Below are 20099 nucleotides of genomic sequence, written 5' to 3'. Positions count from 1 at the left end.
GAGGGAAAGCAAACCAATTTTCTAAGTAAACTAATATCTAATTATAGGTGAAATAAATTGTCTAACATGTTTAGAATTTTTTGCTTCTTGATATTCCAATTCTATGGATTGGCTGTCTCAATGTAGATATCCTCCAGATAGGGGGAAACTCTCAAAATTATCAGAGATAGCCACGCTCATATTACTGTACCTAAAAATAATCTTAGCAATTAATGCATCACTATGGGCATCCTTTTACAGTGATCATTCAAAGTTACAATGAAGTGAATGAGTAATACTTATAAATGGTGCTCATACCACCCAGTGATAAAGTGATTGTGATTCAGGCACTTGGCAACTACCTTGCACTTATAAGGTTTACAGAGTCCCATAGTCATATGATCACAATTTGTGACCTTCCCTGGTAGCTTTCCACAAGCAAACTCAATGAGGAAGCTGGCAGGGAAGTTGAGTCGCTCCTGCCACTTTTCCTCCCAAGGAGTCCTACTACAGGGTTCAAGATCCCAAGAATCTCACACTGTGTAGCTTCTACACTCATCTACATTCCATAATCATGTTCACCCATAGCAACCATCCTGCTCACAGCCCCACCCATGCTGTATAACACCTACTTGCAGCCCCCCACCCCTCGACCTGCCCACACTCTGTATCTCTGTAGCTCACCTCTGTCCCCCACAACCCACACAGTCTTCTGTACTTATTGCTTGGGACTCCCACCTGCTTAAAAATTATTTGGTCCTAGGGTTACAATGGCAAGTGGGACTGCCAGTATTGCTGTTGCTAAATGATGCAGTTAATGACATTGTGCTTTATGACATCACTTAGTGATGGCAAGCACACTCCCAACGGCCATCTTAACCCAAGGATTACCTGGAAAAGAGATACATGTATTTGATGCCTTTCAAGCCTTCCTGATATTAGGACTACTGGTAAAGGGCTGAAAATTGTCAATAGATCATTATTTCACAAATACTGGGAAATAATACTTCTACTATGAAAAGTTAACTGTTGCTGCACTCGTCTTCTGATTAGTCTGCTGTCTTCTGATTTAGTGAAAGATAATGTACATAATATTTTAAAGCATCAGAAAACACTTACAAAGTCATATGTATGCCTTCTCTGTCTGACCTAATAATCTATTTCTATGTCCCTTGTATGAGACAAACTATACTTTACCATGTCCTCTGTAGATAAAACCATGGATTCTACTTTGATTTTACAGGTAATAGCTAGCTGTTTTTTGACAATCTGAATGCAAATGCAATCCAAATGAAATTTGCAAATTATTATTTGCCTCAAATGAGGTGAAAGGATCCCTGAAGGATTAGAGCATACACAGAGTGTAACCTAATTCAGCTTTTGTTAAATTGCTGTTCAGAGAACTCCATTGTAACCTAATGAGCCAACTTCATAGATAAAACCTCTAGGCGAATTGCCAAGCTTAGCCTAGTAAAGTAACTACTTATGAAAAGTAAAAAGTGAATTCTGCAAAGCAACCTTGCTTGTAACTTGAAATGTGTGTTCAGCATTCCCTAAAAAAAGCTGTTTTATATGCCAGAAAATGTATTTCTTTCCTCTTCCAAGGTCCATTGTTTTCAGTGCGCTGAGAAAAATCATGAGGTTTGCGTAACATGTTTCTAACACTATGACGATCTGTGCAAGCTGTATAAGACTATAAGAAGTTTGACAAAAAGTTTTTATTTTCATGACGACAGTAGGCTCAAGCCTGTTTTTCTCTCTCTCTTTGCCTGCTCTGTTAAGATGGGAGACAAAAATGCCATCCAGTCTTTTTCCTTTCTGCAGAAAATAAAAACTGATTATCAGTAATCTCCGTTCAGAGTTTCATTGGAATTATCAGATTCTAAGATGAATTCAAAAACCTTACAGAGGAAAAAATATTTTTTGAATATAAGCAGCAAAGGGCAAAAGCTTATTGAAATAGCATAAAATTACCTGAATCAAATTAATTTTAATTTTTTGGATTCACAAAACAAAAAATAATTAAACTGTCTCACAATCTATAAACATTTATTGATATTTTAAAGCGTTGTAACTCCCAAATACTTTTTACTAATTCAATGGTTAAACATATTGTATTAATTTATATTTTTAAATAATTGGCAAGCTTTTCAAACCTGGTGTTAGGAAGAGATATGTAGACAGAAATACAGGAAGTCTTAACTTTCAACCACCATTAAGCCCAAAACTTCTGTTGCTAAGTGATACCATTGTTAAGTGAGTTTTGCCTCATTTTACAATCTTTCTTGCCACAGTTGTTAAATGAATCACTGCAGTTGTTAAGTTAGTAACACGGTTGTTAATTGAATCTGGCTTCACCATTGACTTTGCTTGTCAGGAGGTCGCAAAAAGTGATCACATGATCTTTGAATACTGCAAACTTTATAAATATAAGCTACTTGCCAAGCATCTGAATCACATGACCATGGGGATACTGCAATGGTCATAAGTGTGAAAAATGGTCATAAACCACTTTTTTCAATAACTTCAAATGGTCACTAAATGAACTGTTGTAATTCGAGGACTATCTGTATTGAGATATAGCGCAGTGGTGATGCAGTGGTTTGAATGCAGTATTGCAGGCTAATTCTGTTGACTGCTAGGGGGGGTTGAGCCTGACTAGCTGAAGGTTGATTCAGCCTTCCATCTTTCTGAGGTTGGTAAAATGAGGACCCAGATTGTTGAGGGTAAGATGCTGACTCTATATCGCTTAGAGAGGACTGTAAAGCACTGTGAAGTGGTTTAAAAGTCTAAGTGCTATTGCTATATGATGAGTGCAAAGTATCTCCTAGAGTGGAAAGGCAGCCCTCTTGTTACCTTAGAAAAGAAAGACCCAGCAATGGGAACAGTGGAAAATGTTACAATCTCCCATGCAACAGTAAAAAGTATAAAGACTAAAATTCAAACAAACGTAAAGATTTTTACAAATAATTTTGTTAATTTCCACAGCAATAGAAAATAATTTTTGAATTGTTAAATAACATTTCAAGATGAAGGACCGTGTAAATATTTAATTTTCTCCAATTCATTGTTATGGATTATTGTACTGCATGTTTGTACAATGAAAGAGATCAAATCAATATGCAAAAGGAACAGCTGATTTATTAAAAACAATCAAATGGAACAATAACAAACAAATATTCTAAAAAAGCATAAATTTGAAAATACAGTATGAAAAACAGCCAGATTGTAGAACAGTTAGTTGGTGCTCTAGAAATATCTGGATAACGGACATGACTTTAACACACCTTTAAAATAAGACAGTATTATAGTTCTTTTGAAAGATGTTTTCATAATGAGACACTGCCACCAAGAAGGTCCTCTTCCTGATTACTGAACTCAATTTATTGTGATCATATGTCATCACAAATAGGAATTAGGTTATTTTAGTATGTGGGTTGTGTGATCTTATCTCAGTTAGGATAGCACTTGACTGATCTTGTTTTGGCTAAACAGGGTTGGGCTTTGTTAGTACTTGAATGGAAGATCAGAGCTGCAGTCTGAATTAGGGAGTCAAACGATAAGGTAGTGCAAAATAATTTCATATCGTTGCCAAGAAAACTGCATGACATTATCCACAAAATTATGTTAGGTTTGGCTCAAAGAAGAGGAGAAATATTTTTTGAGCAGTGAAGAATGTTAAATTAGGCAATCTTTTAACTACTTTGAGTATAAATGTTTTTCTTTATATTTAAACTTTTAAAAAAAGAGAAATGAAAAGTGGGACACAGAGGACAAGCTAAAACCCAACCATCAAACCTTTTATTATGAAATATTTATTATTAACAGAAGCACAAACTGGTACATTTAAAAAAAATGTTTCTTAACTTCCAGTTTGGACGCGGTGTCTGAAGGAGCTGGTTTTTTTTTAGCAGCTTCAGCCCTGTGTTTGCGTTAAGCTGTCTAAACAGCATCCATCAGCTGTTTGACAGATTGATTACCTCTCCTTCGGGCAAAAAAGGAAGGGTGAGAAGCTGAGCTTGGGAAGTGCTCCATTAACCTCCCCCAGGAGATAAATCTGGGGTGTGGAAGGTGTGAGCATCCCTCCAACTCGGCGAACTCTGCGCCTGGGATTTATTCTGCCTTTTTGCAGAATGAAGACACCCCTTGCTCAACGATTGATTTATACCTGAATCCAACACAGGCAGAAAAATACCGGAGAACTTCCAATTGTATGTATTAACAGACTTTAACTCCATTTTTCTAAAAATTCCTTCTAATAATCTACGTGGCAGAAAGACACGGATGGCGCCGAAGAGTTTTATAGGCGGGGTTGTGCTGTGATGTTACAAACTTTCATAGAGCTCAAATTATTACAGACCTTAAGGTCATCTAAAGATCATTAAATCAGCAGTGATTTATTAGCAAACTACAGAGTAATAACTGGAATAAGCGGCTTGCCTGGATTTATTAATTGGGTGCAAGATAAGATTAACTGAGGAAATGGCTTCTAAGCAAGTTAAACCACGTATCACTTCTAAAAGCGCAGGGAGTTCACCTGCTCTGACAACTAAATTACAGTCATTGCTGCCCCTCCAACACCCCACTTCCTGCTGAACTTTTGACTCAAGAAATATTGCAAAAAGTATTAAATGATGCTTTAAAAGATCATGCAGCCTCGATGGAAATTAAAATACAGATTTCTGTTGCTTTTAAGGAGATCTCGGAAGAAGTCTTGGGATCGGTCCAGATTCGTAATCAAGAAATTAGAGAAGATATTTTAGATGCTTTTAAATGCTTATCTGGCTACGTTTCAGCAGTGGAAGATCTTAGTGATTCCAATATTAACCTGGTAACAAAAATGGATGTGGTTCAAGGCAAGGTTGATGATGCAGAAAATGAAATTATAATGTTGCAATATAGACAGATGGAATTTGCTTTAAGAATAAGGGGCCTTAAAGAAAAAAACCAAGAAAACCTGAAGGAGATTTTCTCAGAAGCCTTTGATCACCTGATGGGATGGTTAGGAGGAGGGGACTTTGACTGGCAAATTGACAAGAAATACCGTGTTAATTCATGGCTTGCCAGACAGAAACAACTTCCAAGGGACATTGTGGTGTATTTTGCCACAAGGGACACGAGGAATTTGATATTACAAGAGTCTTATAAAACCAAGTTGCAAATTGGGGGTCAGGAGGTGATAGTTTTGAAGGAAATACCACCAAAAATGTTGAGATCTAGAAAAGACTATGCCTTCTTAGTGGATGAACTCAAAAACTGTCAGTTACAGTTCAGATGGGAAGTTCCAGCCGGATTAGTGGTTGGGACAAAGATATCGTCTTAACTCAGTATGGAAGGCTAAAGATTTTTACAGCAATACACTGAAGACTGGGCATCCCCCTCCTTCAGGACCCAGAGAAAGAGAGCAAGAAGGACAGAACAGACAGCAAGATACCCAAGGATTATTGCTGGTGGACCAAGTTCCTCTGCTGGAACTAGAAGGAGCGAAGGAGCAAAGGCAAACACATGCGGTCACTAGGCATATGGAACAAGAGTTAAAGAAGCAACAAGCTTTGCAACAAACATAAGCAACAGCTAAAGAAGCCACAGATTCTAGCTCAGAAGCGGTGGGAGGAACCAGGCCAAAAGCCAAACTACAGGATTTCCAGATGGCTCTTAAAAAGCTTCAGGGAGCTAAAGATGACAACTAAATCCTTAACTTGGAATGTTAATGGCTTAAATTCACCACAGAAAAGGAAGAAAATAAACTATTATTTGAAACAATTTAAGACTGATATAATTTGCCTGCAAGAGACACATATTAGAACCACTGACCAGAAATATTTGATCAGCGCAAGACTTGGACAACACTTTGTAGCCTCCGCCTCGGAGAAGAAAAACGGTATAGTTATATACCTAAGAAAGGACATGAAAGCTGAACTAATTGAAGCAGACTCCCAAGGAAGATATATTGCAATAGAACTAGTATTAGAAGGGAAAAAGATACTCTTAATGGGAATATATGCTCCCAATCAACAACAAGACAAATTTTACAAAATGCTCCATACTAAATTAATACAATGGGACTATAGATCCTGCATATTAATGGGTGACTGGAACAGAGTTTTGGATACCAAGAAAGACAAGAAGGGTCTCCTGCAAAACATCCAAATGCGAGCGAAACTACCTAAGTCTTTTTTCGATATGATGGATGATATGGAGCTAAGAGATATCTGGCGAGAAAGAAATGCAAGAGAACAGGACTTTACATTCTTTTCTGATAGACATCAATCTTTTTCCAGGATTGATTTCATATTAACAACAAATGATTTGCTTTCTAGGGTAAAGAAGACGAAGATATGTTCCAGAGTCTTAACAGATCATAACCCGGTTTGGATGGAATTGGAATTTGGGAAGGAATCTAGAAGGTCTTGGAGATTAAATGAAAATTTATTTAGATATGAGAAAAATGTTAATGAATGCAAAAAATTGTTGAGAGAATACTTTGTTTTTAACATGAATAAGGGTACATCTATGGAAATGGTTTGGGATGCAAGTAAAGCGTACATGTGAAGAGTCCTAATAAATTTAAATAGGTTACATAGACGTAGACAGGGGGAAAAAAGAAACGAACTAGAGGAAGAGATTAGGAAGAGAGAACAGGAGTTAATACTAAACCCAGGAGATAAGAAGATTAAAGAAGTAATTACTCTATTACGAGCGCAATTTAATATGCTGATGTCAGATCAGGTGGCTACAAATATGTTATATGCAAAACATAATACTTTCTGTAATGCAAGTAAACCTGGCAGATTGTTAGCATATTTGACCAGGAAGAAACAAAAGTCTCATAATATACCAAAAATATATTATAAAGGAAAGGAAGTTTATCAACAAAATATGATCCAAAAGGCCTTCCTTGAATTTTTTACAGGATTGTACATGGGTGATAAAATACAAGGCTTAGATATAGATAGATACTTGGACAAAGAAAAAATACCTATAGTTAAAGAGGAGCAGAGGGAGAGATTAAATCAACCAATAACCTCAGGGGAAATCCTCCAGGTAATTAAACAGTTAAAGGCTGGAAAAGCACTGGGCACAGATGATTTGACAGCGGCTTATTACAAAAATTTACAATTAGAAATGGTAGAACCCCTTAAGGAATTATTTAATAAAATCCAAGTGGAAGGGAAGGTACCTCCATCTCGGAAGACAGCTTTCATATCCCTGATACCTAAAGAAGATCAAGATTTTAACCAAAAAATTATAGACCTATATCACTACTCAATATAGATTATAAAATTTTTACAAAAATATTAGCGAATAGGTTAATGTTGGTTACTCAGCAACTGACTCACAATGATCAAACCGGTTTTATACAAGGGAGACAAATGTGAAGTAATGTAAGACAAATTGTTAATATACTGGAATATTTGGGAAAGAATAACCAAATCCCCGCAGCGCTTATATTTTTAGATGCCGAGAAAGCCTTTGATCGAGTGAATTGGCAATTTTTAATGAAAACAATGCAAAAGATGCAAATAGGAGAGTATTTTCTACAATCAATTAAAGCAATATATCAGGAACAAACAGCACAAATTATAGTCAATGGAAACTTAACAGAACCATTTAAAATCGAGAAAGGTACAAGGCAGGGTTGCCCCCTATCGCCATTATTGTTTATTATAACTCTGGAATTATTGTTGAATAAAATACGGGGATCAGATGATTTACAGGGAATCAAGATTAGGCATCAAGAATATAGATTACGTGCATTTGCGGATGAAAAAAAAGCCGAGAATAAAACTTAAAATAATGCAAGATGTACGTGAGAGAGGAGGCTTGAAATTGCCAAATTTAAAACTATACTATGAAGCAGTAGTTTTATCACTAATCAGTGACTGGATCAATTCAACAGACGATAGAACACTTAACATCGAAGGGCATGATTTGGTATACGGTTGGCATGCTTATCTGATATATGACAAGAAGGTGGATAAGAATTTTAAAAGTCATATTTTAAGGACTACTCTATTGCATGTCTGGAAAAAATATCAACATAAACTAAACAACAAGATACCTATGTGGGCAATTCCCGGACATGCAATAGAGAACATAAGTATAGCACAAAAACAGGATGTAACTACATATAGACAGCTTCTTACTATAGAAAGAAGTGTATTACAGCTAAAACCCTTGAATGTACTAAAAGAGGAAAAGGTAATCCAAATATGGTTTCAGTATGGACAGTTACAGGCCAGATGGAAAAAAGATCAGAAAATTGGTATTACGCCAAATGAGGACAATTTACTAAAACAAATTAGAGATCAAGGTCAAATGCATATAAAAAGGTTATATAATGTATTAATAGAAATGGATTCGGAAACAGAACTAGTTAAAGATTGCATGATAAAGTGGGCACAAAATTTTGAAGAACCAATAATGCTGGATACATGGGAAAAGATATGGGTAAGGAATGTAAAATTCACGCAAGCCCAAAATCTGAGAGATAATTTTTATAAGATGTTTTATAGATGGCATTTAGATCCTAAAAAACTGGTTTGTACGTATCTGAATTTACAACCTAAATGCTGGAGATGTGATTGTGTTGATGCTACATATTACCATATATGGTGGACTTGTAAGAAGGTTAAAGCATTCCGGATAAAAATATGGTGGATTATGCAAAATATCTTTAAAAAGGGGATAAAGTTTACCCTTCAGTTATTCCTGTTAGGTATAACTACTGATTGTACTGTCATCGAGACTAACTTGATTTTGTACTTAATAACGGCAGCAAGACTGTTGGTGGCGCAATACTGGAAGAAGGAAGATTTGCCTACTATTCAAGAATGGACATTAAAAGTAACAAACTTAGCAGAGATGGCTATAATATCAGCATATCTTAAGGATCACTCAGATGTGAAATATAAACTGGAGTGGAGAAGATGGATTCACTATATTCAAAATAAATATGGGTCTAAGAAATTCCAGATATAATGATAGCGAGGAATGATATAATCTGTTTAGAGTTAGCCTAACAAAAGAGGAGTTAAAGCACAAATGAAAGCTGATACTAACTTTCTTTTAGTCTATTTTAGAATATGTTTGTTAAAGATTTATACTCTGTATTTGCTCTGGGAAGTTGGGGGGGGGAGGTTGGGAGGAGGTTGGGTTCGGGTGGGGAGGGGAGGTAAATATTTGTAAAAGCTTTTTTAAAATTTTCAATAAAAAATAAAAAATATGTTATCATTTTCTTACATTGATTTGGAATCACACTACAGAAGGAATAATTATGGCATAATACTTATGTATATTTTTAATCAGAAGTTCTTTTTTAAAATAGGATTGACAAATACCTATATTTGCTGTGTTGCCTTTGTCTCCACTTCTTGTATAAGCGAGATCTTCCAGACGATATACATGAGGACCACTTGGTAGATCTATATAAAATGAGACAGATTATTGCTTCTTCAACTGCAACAGTAAAATTGGATTTTTAGAAAGATTATATTTAAGTGTATTCATACCTCATTTATAAGTTTTAATTTTTCAGGAAATCTTTTCCTTAAATATTCTACAGAAGCAGAGACAAGAAGTATAATTATAATTATAATTCCTACTCCCATTTTTTCAGATCTTCCAAGGCTGGAAAAACTCTGACTTTCAACCAACAGTCCAGAGCAGCTCACAAAAGAATGAGCTCAAAAGAATACCTAGACACAGGATCTTAAAATTTATTTTCTAGCCACAAGAAGCAAAGCTTCATTATCTCCTTTCACTGAAGTCATTGAGAAGGAAAATATCCAGTGAAAAGTTAACAAAGCTTTGGGCTTCAGTCCAATGATGTGCCAGGAGAGTGACAGAACTTGGATAAAGTGAGATGCATATTCATCCCTTTCTCTGAAACATGTATTTTAGGGTGTATTGCCAGAAGAAATACCACCAGGATACCTTTATGTCTACAGAACTTTCAATGGTTGCCAGAAAGATGTGCTATTGATTGGCAAACCTTTTCTCCACCAACTGTAAACTACTGTGAGTCTGATGATTTGGCAGTGATTGTTACTTTATGTAACAATCAATAAATCAGTAGAGCACTTTTCCCCATCATATCTATTATCTGACTAAGATTGATTCCTTAGCAGATATCTAGTTTACAGTACTGTATTGTACAGGTAAATCCACTTCCTTCTCCAGGGTTCAAAAATTAAAAATTAAGGTGTGGTGGATAGGTGAACTAGTGCAGTCTTGTAATTTACGTCTTAATAGTTTCAAAAAGCTAATTAAGTTTAATTGGAAACTCTTGGAACATTAGTCTAACTCTTGGGAGGGAGAAGTACAGTAAATGTACAATTTTATTTATAATTTAAAGATAAAAAGAAAAATATCAGCATGTGGTTAATTTGATAGAATTTTATTCTTCAATAGTTTTTCAAGCCTCAGTAATATACTAGATGTAATGGCTCCCCTCCTAACTTGAGAAAGTAAACACTCTTGAAACGGATTATTTCAAAAGGAACCTTTAATCAGTCAGGATGGAAACCATTAGAGGTGAAGCAGCATCTGAAAACCTTTAGGCAATGCAAGTGGGATTAAGCTGATAATGACCCCTCCCCTTTGTCCAAATGCAGATTCTAACCAATACACAGGTGTGAAGATGTTTCCTTAACTCTTCTGCCCTGAGAGTCAATAAAACACACGTTCCCATGGTTATCTCTAGTTAGACATTAAACTAAAATATCCCACATGGCTATCATAAACATCCCTCCAGAGATGCTGGGACCTTCGGGCTTCTGGTGACACGAAACCAGTTGTAAAGTTGTAAAACTCAGTTGTTACAGATACACTAGTGATTTAACTCCAAGGCCCCCCTCCTCCCAATTGAATGGCAGTATCACTTTTAGGGATCTGACACTAGCTATGTATAAACATCAGGAAATATTTGCTCTGCAGTCCCTGGCAGTATTTGCATCATTTTAAAACTGATTTTTCTTTTACTAGCGTCTCCTATCACATCAAATATGGTTCTGTTCTGTTATCAGAGTTATTCTCTTGGTGAATAGGTAATAAAATCCCAAGACACTTTGTATAATTTCTTTCCAACATTTCATTCTTAGAAGAAAAGAAAAGGATAAAAATATATTGTAGACGATAAATCCAACAAACAAAATGCCTTGTTAAAATAGAAAATACAAATCTGGGAATGAAGGCTAGTATACATAAACTGATTCTCAATAACCAAATCCTATATAATTAAATTATGTAAATCCATTTAGATCAGGGGTGGCTTCCAGCAGTTATTACTGCTGGTTTGCTTGTGGGTGCTTTGCACGCACGCGTGCTTGACGTACAGTGAAATAAAAATTGCTCTGTGCATGTGCAGAAGCAAAAAACAAGATGGCAGCGCCTATGGCCTATGGCGCTGCCTGGAGAATCAGTTTGGGGGTGTGGCAGTGACCCAGGTTGCCAAACCACTACCGGTTTGGCTGAACCGGTAGGAACCCACCACTGATTTAGATGTATTAGATTGGAGAAAATGGAAGGTCATTTAAAATATATATTTAAGTAGAACCAATATGGATTAGTGACCATTCAGTTGCAACGGACTCGAAAAAGGGGGTTTGCAATCTGCAGAGGAAGTTGGGCCTTCTCTGTGCTCACGTGACCAAACTTTCGGCACTATTTACAGCCATATTTACAGCCATTTGCAACATCCAATGGTCACATAATCATGTCTTATGATTGTTTACTGAAAGTCAACAGTTCTGGTGTTCAGCAAAACTCATGTATTTACAGCAAACCATCTGCTTAGTGATTGTGGCATTCACTTTTTGAAAACTGCGATGTTTTCTTAATAACCTCTGAAAAAAACCATAATCAAATTGGGTTAGTCACGTGACTGATCTGTTTTATAACCACGACTCCCTACTGTAATGGTCAGGCTCCATTACACTCATATATCAAAGACTACCCATATTATCCTCTTTTTCATCACATTTATTTTCTTCCATCTACATGAACTTGGCATACTCATTTCACCTGAAGAGATGTTTCCCTAGATAGTTAAGAGAGTATGATTGGTAGGAACTAAATTAATAGTTGACATAATTCATTTAAAAAAATAAAATAACTCAAGATGAGAAACATACCTAATATTCTTTCCTCCTCCTGTTTTCCCTACAACAACAACCTCATGAGGTCATTATGACTAGCCCAAAATCACCCAATCAACTTTCATGCCTAAAGAGGAACTAGCCTGATACCTTAACCATTAGAACAAACTATCAATTTATTGTATACCGTGAATATTTACCTTGTTATGTTAGAGAACATTTGATTATTGTGAATTTACACTTTTGAAATAGACTTCCTAAAAATAATGAATCGATTAGGGAATTATAGATTAAAAATAAAGATTCTTACTGACAAATAAGAAACTTTTAGATTTCAGCAACTCTTGTACTTCACTTGATTTCCCTTGCACCAAACATGAGTATGTAATGGAAAAAGGTCAACTATGCAACGTATTCTGTATAAAGCAAGGCCTACATATAAACATTTTAGTTATGAGTAATTTCAGTGTTAAACAGTAGTACTTTGAAGGACAATATAGTATGGGGTTATTAGAATTGGGCCCAATAGACCCACATGCACATTTGGACTTAACGAAAGGGTAACTGGATAACTATTTCTGTCAACTCAATCCATCTCATAAATGTAGGAATAGAGGAAGGGTTACGTACAGATATGTGCAGTGAGCCTCCATGATCTCAGTGACCGATGACCTCAATTGTTTATTAGAACCAGTTAGTACCAGGAACCTTTAGATATGTGAAGCCTCAACTCAGGCTGGGATGGTCTTAGATATTGACAAGTAGAATGAACCAATAAGATGCTGTTGCTACCCCTGCTTTAACTTTGCTTGTTAAAATTGTATAAAAGCCAAATAAACTCTGCGTAAGGCAGACAGACATTTTGGACACCACTGCTGTGATGGATTTTTGAAACCTATACATAAAGTTATAGGAATAACATGAATCGACTCTGGATGTATGATGCCTTGATCTCTCAAGAAGATAGATAATAAAAGCTATAATAAATTCATAAATAAACAAGCAATAGTACCTTTAAACTCTTCTTGAGACTGAGGCTCATCATGTGAAACAGTTAGATCTGAAGTGAATGAAATATCTTCCTGAAATGTTTCAACATGTTGTCCATTCATAAATATATTGATCTGGAAAAATATACATTTTCATTCAACAAGAAGATATTCTAATGCCATAAATATAAAAATCTATGATAGTAGGAATGATCTGTCAACCTGTAAAGTTACCCAACGAACATCTTAGGTAAAAAAGACCATTGACTCCATTTGTCCATTATACATACCCCCCCTCTGCACCCTGGCCTTTGATGGCAGGATGCCAGTGAGGCATCAGGCCAAAGATGGCAGACCTGACATACTGCCTCCCTTGACAGAGACATTAGTCATGTAAAGAAGACAAGAGGGGAGGGAGAGATACACATAAAAGGCACAATTAGTTGAATGGTCATCGATGCTTATCCAGATATTGTTTGTGGAACTTTTTAAGCAGTCTGGATGGTTTAACGTGTTTGGAATTAACCCAAACACATTAAACCATCCAGACGGGGAAGGGAAATCTTTCCACGGTACGAAATACTGAGTTTCCCCTCAATGTGTCAAGAGTCCAATATGTCTTTAACTTCAAAGTGCTGTTTCCCATTGATCATGATGGGATTGGGAGGTGATTGCGATTCTGGACATAGGGAAGAGATGTGATTTCTGGTTTTAGAAGGCTGTAATGAAAACTGGATGAAGGTGTCTAAGATTTTTTGGTAATTTGAGTTTAACAGTCAGTAGGTTGATAGTTCTTTTTATGGGAAAAGGGCCAATGAATTTTGCACCCAGTCCTTTGGAAAGTTGTCTATATTGTAAGTACTTGGTGAATAAATAGACTTGTCTCCAACTTTAAAGTCTTTCAATTTTGTGCGCCTCTTGTCAACTTGTTTTTTATACACTTCCCACTCCTCCTCTAAAGTTTTCTTACTACTGGCCAAGTATTTTGTAGTTGGGTGACCTGCTTTTTTAGGTGGTTGATGGAGTGGCCTGGGGCAAATCAGGATAGACACAAGGTTCTGCCCAGTGGCTACTTTAAAAGGAGTGAAACTGTTGCTGCTGTGCACTGAAATATTGTAAGCAACCTCAGCGAAAAGAACGTCCGTCCAATTGTCTTGTTGATAATTAATGTAACATCTGAGATATTACTCCAGAACTCCATTTGTACCTTACCATTAGTTTTTTGATGATGTGAGGAAATAAGCCCCTGAGTAGCCCCCAGAAGTTCTAAATGTCAACTTCTAAAGTGTTGCCATGACTATTATCAGGTTGGCCCTTGAGGGAAGATTCCATGCATACTTTTGGCTAGAGTCAGGTTTCATATATCTACAATCTAGTTGGCAATATGACGCATGAGAGAAGGGAGGAGATAGAGGGGTAAAGTTCAAACGCAATTAAGTGAAAGCCAGTTTAGGCTCCACAGAAGATCAAGCCAAGATGTTGACCCTAATAAATGAATGTTTTTTGTTTGAACTTTGTCTTGAGGCTCGTAAATTAATTGGGTCATCTCTTGGGAACTTCACAGAGAGCCTAAACCGACTTTTTAAAAATCTATCAAGATTTCCAGATTTCATGAATCCCGGGCTCTCCGAGCACTCCCCCAATATTTGGGGTGCTTGGAGGGAAAATCAGGCAATCATGGCAGAAGGTAGATTATCAAGAGAAAGCCTGCTTTCAACTGGAGGAAGTTGGCCAGCCTCCCCCGCATCAGAGCTCCACACTTCCACGCTGTGATGTCTTCCCCAGCAGCAGAAGCAAGAAAGGATGAGTACTTTTGGAAATTAACCGCTAAGGCAGCTGAAGTAGAGTTCCCTTATCCCAGTTCCCAGATACAGGGAATGGTCTCAAGCAAGCTGGCAAGGGTGGACTGGCAGTGGGACTGGAAACAAACCAAGCTCCCAAAGCCCCAGATGGAATCCCTAGGGAGTGCAAAAGAGCAACTGAGGGAGGATTTTGACTGGGCCACCTTTCATGATGAGGGGCCATCAGGCTGCCCAAAAGAGAGGGGAGGGACATCTGATCCTGTTGAAGGGAGGAGATGCAGACTGGAGTGCACCCCCCTCCCCCTCCTGATAGGAGAAGGAGCCCAAAACAGCAACCAGTGCCTCTCCCACACAGCAGGCAGGCTGCCAAGAGCAGGCAACCCCCTCCCTCTCTCCAAACTAGGGATGAAAAGAGATGACCTTGCATGGAAGGGGATGAAACTCTACGTCCCAGAATCCCTACATACCCTAGTTCTCCAGAGGAATCACGACGCCAAACCGGCAGGCCACTTTGGTTTCCTAAAGATTTAACACTTAGCCTGGAGGCAATTCTGGTGGCCTGGCATAGAGAAAGATGTGGATAGTTACATGAAAAGTTGCACCATCTGCGCCATAATGAAGAGATGACCGATGCCCCCCCCCCCTCGGACTGCTGCAAACAATAGCAGAGCCAATGAGGCTGTGGGAGGAGATCGCAATGGACTTTATAGTAGAGTTGCCAAAAAGTGGGAGAAACACGGTGATTTGGACTGTAATAGATCTGTTCTCCAAACAGGCACACTTCATACCCTGTAGCAGACTACCCTCAGCTCACAAGCTGGCTAAACTCCTGAAGCATATCTACCGACTGCATGGAGTACCTCGAAGAATTATCTCAAACAGAGGGATCCAGTTCACGGCTAAGTTCTGGAGGGAGCTCCTGCGGTCCATTGGGCCATCTCAGGATCTTAGTTCAGCTTTTCATCCGAACACTAATGGGGCAGCAGAGAGACTGAATGCCATGATAGAGCAGCATCAGAGGTGCTATGTGAACTATCAGCAGTCCAATTGGGCAGATCTTTTATCTTTTGCTGAGGTCGCATACAATAATGCTGTTCACAGTAGCACAGGACTCATGCTGTTCAAAGTAGTGAGCGGCATGGACTTTGTCCCAATGCCTGAGTATCCAAGGGACACCCCCCCCCCCCAGTCAGTTTGATTGATTGGATGTCGATGCTGAAAGCAACTTGGGAAAATGTCAAAAAAGCACTGGCTAAAGCAGCACGAACCTATAAGAAACAGGCAGATAAACACCGGGCTCCACAATGGCCATTCCGAGTGGGAGAGAAAGTTTACTTCTCCACAAAACATTTGAGATTAAAACTGCCTAGCAAGAAACTGGGGCCAACATTTATAGGACCATTCCCCATAGTAAAGAAAATCCATCCAGTCACAGTGCAATTGGAATTACCACGATTGCTGGGGAAGATACACCCATCGTTTCATAGTAGTTTCTTAAAACCTGTGAGCGGATCCACTCTGCGACCACTACCCCGGGAGCCCCCGGGCCCTATGGTCAGAGGGGGCCAAACCCATTATGAAGTTCAATGAGTCCTTGATTCGAGGTGGCACAGGAGACAACTCCAATACTTAATGAAGTGGAAGGGCTACCCCTTATCAGAGGCATCTTGGGTAAAAAGTAGGAATATCCAGGCTGATCACCTTATAGCAAAATTCCATGCAGAAAATCCAGGCAAGCCTGGGAGAGGAACGCATCCCTAAATTATATACCTGTACTCAAATTGTGTTCGTGTCACACAGGTCGCTTTCGGGAAGTGAGGGGAGCCAGATGTCAACTTCTAAAGTGTTGCCATGACTATTATCAGGTTGGCCCTGGAGGGAGGATTCCATGCATGCTTTCGGCTAGAGTCGGGTTTCATATATTTACAATCTAGTTGGCGAATATGAGTTATGACGCATGACAGAAGGGAGGAGATAGAGGGGTAAAGTTCAAACGCAATTAAGCGAAAGCAAGTTTAGGCTCCACAGAAGATCAAGCCAAGATATTGATCCTAATAAATGAATGTTTTTTGTTTGAACTTTGTCTCGAGGCTCGTAAATTAATTAGGTCATCTCTTGGGAACTTCACACTAAACATTCTTGCCAAAACCTTGAAGTGAATTGGACCCTGTGATCTTAGATGATCCTCTCTAGGACTCAATGTAACCTATAAGTGTTGTCCATAAATAATTTGGCCAAAGTGCGAGTGAAGAGGATTTTTTGACAGGGCATAAAGTGCACTTGCTTGGAAAATAAGTCAGTTATTACCCAAATCACTGGGTTTCCCAAGCTTTCAGGCAGTTCCACTATAAAGTCTATTGAAATATGTTTTCAATGGGCTTTAGACTCAGCTATGGCTGGAGCAGTCTTGATATTTTTCCTTGTCACCTTTTGGTACGGGCACAGATAGGGCAGCTAGCTACATAGCTCTCTATGTCTTTCTTTAGTGACAATGGCCACCAAAATTGGTGCTTAACTAAGTGCAAGATTTTAATGAAACTGAAGTGTTCTGCTACTTTTAGATCATGTCTTTTTTGTAAAACCAACAGTCATTTCCGGGAGTTACAATTTGTCTCCCACCCAAGGTAACCCATCTTGTATCGTACATTACCCCTTAAGGGCTTGGAACTACCTGTCCTACCTGAGCAATTATATTATGGCAGCCTGGATAAGGCATCTGCTCGGACGGTGATGGCGAACCTATGGCAAGCAGGCCACAGGTGGCATATGGAGCCATTTGTCAGGGCACGCAAGGTGTTGCCCTGACTTCAGCCTTCTTTTGAGGCCATTTTTCGCCCTCCGGAGGCTTCCGATTCCTGTGTGCGTGCAGGAGACAGCGGAACCCTGGCCCACCCTATTCCACGTGCGGGCATGTGCACAGGAGGTGATGGACCAACACTGCCTTGTCCATAGCTTGCCCATTGGCTGCCACAACTGCGTCCTCCTCTTCCTCATGGATCAAGGGACGCAGCTGCCACTGCCGCTGTCATCAGCAGTGCGCTCCCTGTCTCCAGCTACTGCCCCATGATACTCGTCCCTACCAGCTGTTCTCCACCCAGAAGTGGAGGCTGCTCCAGGTACAGCCTCAGGATTGCCTTCTCGCTGCCCCCACTGAACTAGCCCTTCACCTGGATGAATGGCCGAAAGTTCCATTCTCCAGCAGCTGCCAGGCGATTCTTGTGCTCCACAGCCTTTTCCACAGCAGCCGCAGCACGTCCCACCTGGTGTCTCCTAGAGCAGGGGGCTGCTGCCACTGCTGGCCATGTGGAGGAGGCTGGGAGAATGGAACTTCCAGCCGGCCAATCAGGGAAAAGGCTGGCGTGGAGAGGTTAGCGAGAAGGCAATCCCAAGGTTGTGGCTGGCCTCTGCTGCCAGGCGGAGAGCAGGCTGGGGGGGCATGAGAATCACAAGACATTGGATAGAGAATGAAACTTCTGGCTGGCCAGGTAAGGGCTGCACAGTGGGGAAAGTGAGGAGGGGTGGCTGCTGGGCAACGGGGGGGGGGAGGTGTCCAGTAGCAGAGGCTCTGCAGCTGGCCCTCCAGGAAGTTTCGGTCTGGCCCACGCCATCCCAGCAGACGTGTGTGTACACAGAAGACAGCTGGGATGGTGGGGACGGTTCCTGCATGAGCTTTAACCCACTGACTCCCATATGCGCATGCTGCTCCCCTCTGTCCCCAGATATAATCTTGATCTGGCCTGTGGAAAAATCGAATTTGATCCCCCTGGTAGTGTCTCTACCACTTCCAGGTGAATATAGGGTGGGGGAGTTCAAAGTAAGAATGCACATGTTATTAAGTTTCATATTAAAATGTAACAAATTATGTAGTTTACATTGTTGTAAGATAGAATATTGACTGCACCAGTTTTCTGCATCTCCTATTGGTCAAATTGATAATTTCAGGTGATCATCGTTTCCAGTTCCTGCTTCTCTATTTCCACAATCTTCTCTGCTCTATGGAAATGGAGGAAATACTATGCAAGTTCTAAGGAGCTGGTAATCTTGACAACTGAGGTTTTCCTCTTTCAATGTTATTTCCCAAATATTCTATTTTTAAAAAAATTCATATATTAGACTGGCCATTCTTTCTAGAATTAATGCTAAATAGCAGCTCCTACCTTGATATATTTCTTTGGATAAAGAAAGAAAAATGGTTTCAGAACAGGAGATCTGAAAAAAAAAAGGTACAAATTAAAAACTGATGTGAACAGAAATACCTTTCAGATGGCTTTCATACAGTCCTTGTAACTCCTTAAGCCCAGTTATAATGCTTGGGGTAACAATTTAAATATTGACAACATAATATAATTATTGATGTCCCCCCCACCCCTCCCAAAATGCTGGCCTTCAGAAAATTACTAAAATGGAATTGCTTCAGAAAGCGTTTTGGTTATTATAGCAATAGCAGTAGACTTATATACCGCTTCATAGGCCTTTCAGGCCTCTCTAAGCGGTTTACAGAGAGTCAGCATATTGCCCCCAACAATCTGGGTCCTCATTTTACCCACCTCAGAAGGATGGAAGGCTGAGTCAACCCTGAGCCGGTGAGATTTGAACCGCTGACCTGCTGATCTAGCAGTAGCCTGCAGTGCTGCATTTAACCACTGCGCCACCTTGGCTAAGGTATATTGCCAGTACCTTAATTGATTGTAATTATATATTACAGATAATCTTCAAATTATGAACTTTAACCATGTCCCAAAGGTGCTCTTTCAAAAGTTAACTGGACTTTCTTGGTTTTTTCTTTGAACACATTTTGCTTCACATCCAAGAAATATCTTCAGTTCAGGGAACTGAATAATCTGGATGAATGAGAATTTCCACAGACAATCTTAATCTTGCAACTGTTGTTTTGAAGAAGGTTGAACTAAAAGCAATGGTCCCTCTCCACAACTTCAATTTAAATAGCTTTTTGTTCCCTTTTATTATTCCATATAATCATTCCCATTTGCCACATAGGTCTGCCACTAAACAAAACCTTTGTCCTCAGAGTACTCCACAGTTTTTCACTTCAACCAGGTCCTTACAGTACTTTCCACTTCTTCATTTGAGTCAAATAGTGAGATCAAACTCCACAATTCCTTATTGGATGACTTGTGAGATGTGAGAGCTAGGATAGTCATATTGCAGCAGAATGTCCATCTTGTGTTTCCAAGCGCTGCTTAGCAATTTTTTGGAGATACAGTGTAGCA

General features: G+C 39.1%; 1 protein-coding gene across 4 annotated transcripts in view; it reads right to left on the bottom strand.

Moving 5' to 3' along the window:
* LOC116512931 overlaps window positions 1-20099 on the bottom strand; it is an 80054-nt gene that overhangs the window by 9629 nt on the left and 50326 nt on the right. For 2 of the 4 annotated variants that reach the window (XM_032223633.1, XM_032223634.1), the window contains exons 15-17: window positions 19026-19077; window positions 13090-13201; window positions 9321-9404 (exon numbers count right to left, since the gene is read on the bottom strand). The exons of 1 other annotated variant lie outside the window; for it this stretch is intronic. In XM_032223633.1, coding sequence (XP_032079524.1) covers window positions 9321-9404; window positions 13090-13201; window positions 19026-19077 — 248 coding nt within the window. Of the gene's footprint in view, window positions 1-9320; window positions 9405-13089; window positions 13202-15335; window positions 15428-19025; window positions 19078-20099 lie in introns of those variants that run through there. One more of the 4 variants, XM_032223636.1, reaches the window with a different exon arrangement.

This window comes from Thamnophis elegans, chromosome 9 (genome assembly GCF_009769535.1).
Source record: "Thamnophis elegans isolate rThaEle1 chromosome 9, rThaEle1.pri, whole genome shotgun sequence".
In the NCBI taxonomy this organism is placed as follows: Eukaryota; Metazoa; Chordata; class Lepidosauria; order Squamata; family Colubridae; genus Thamnophis; species Thamnophis elegans.
The sequence above is the reverse complement of the archived record's forward strand: the minus strand, read 5'-3'. Positions and strand labels throughout refer to the sequence as shown.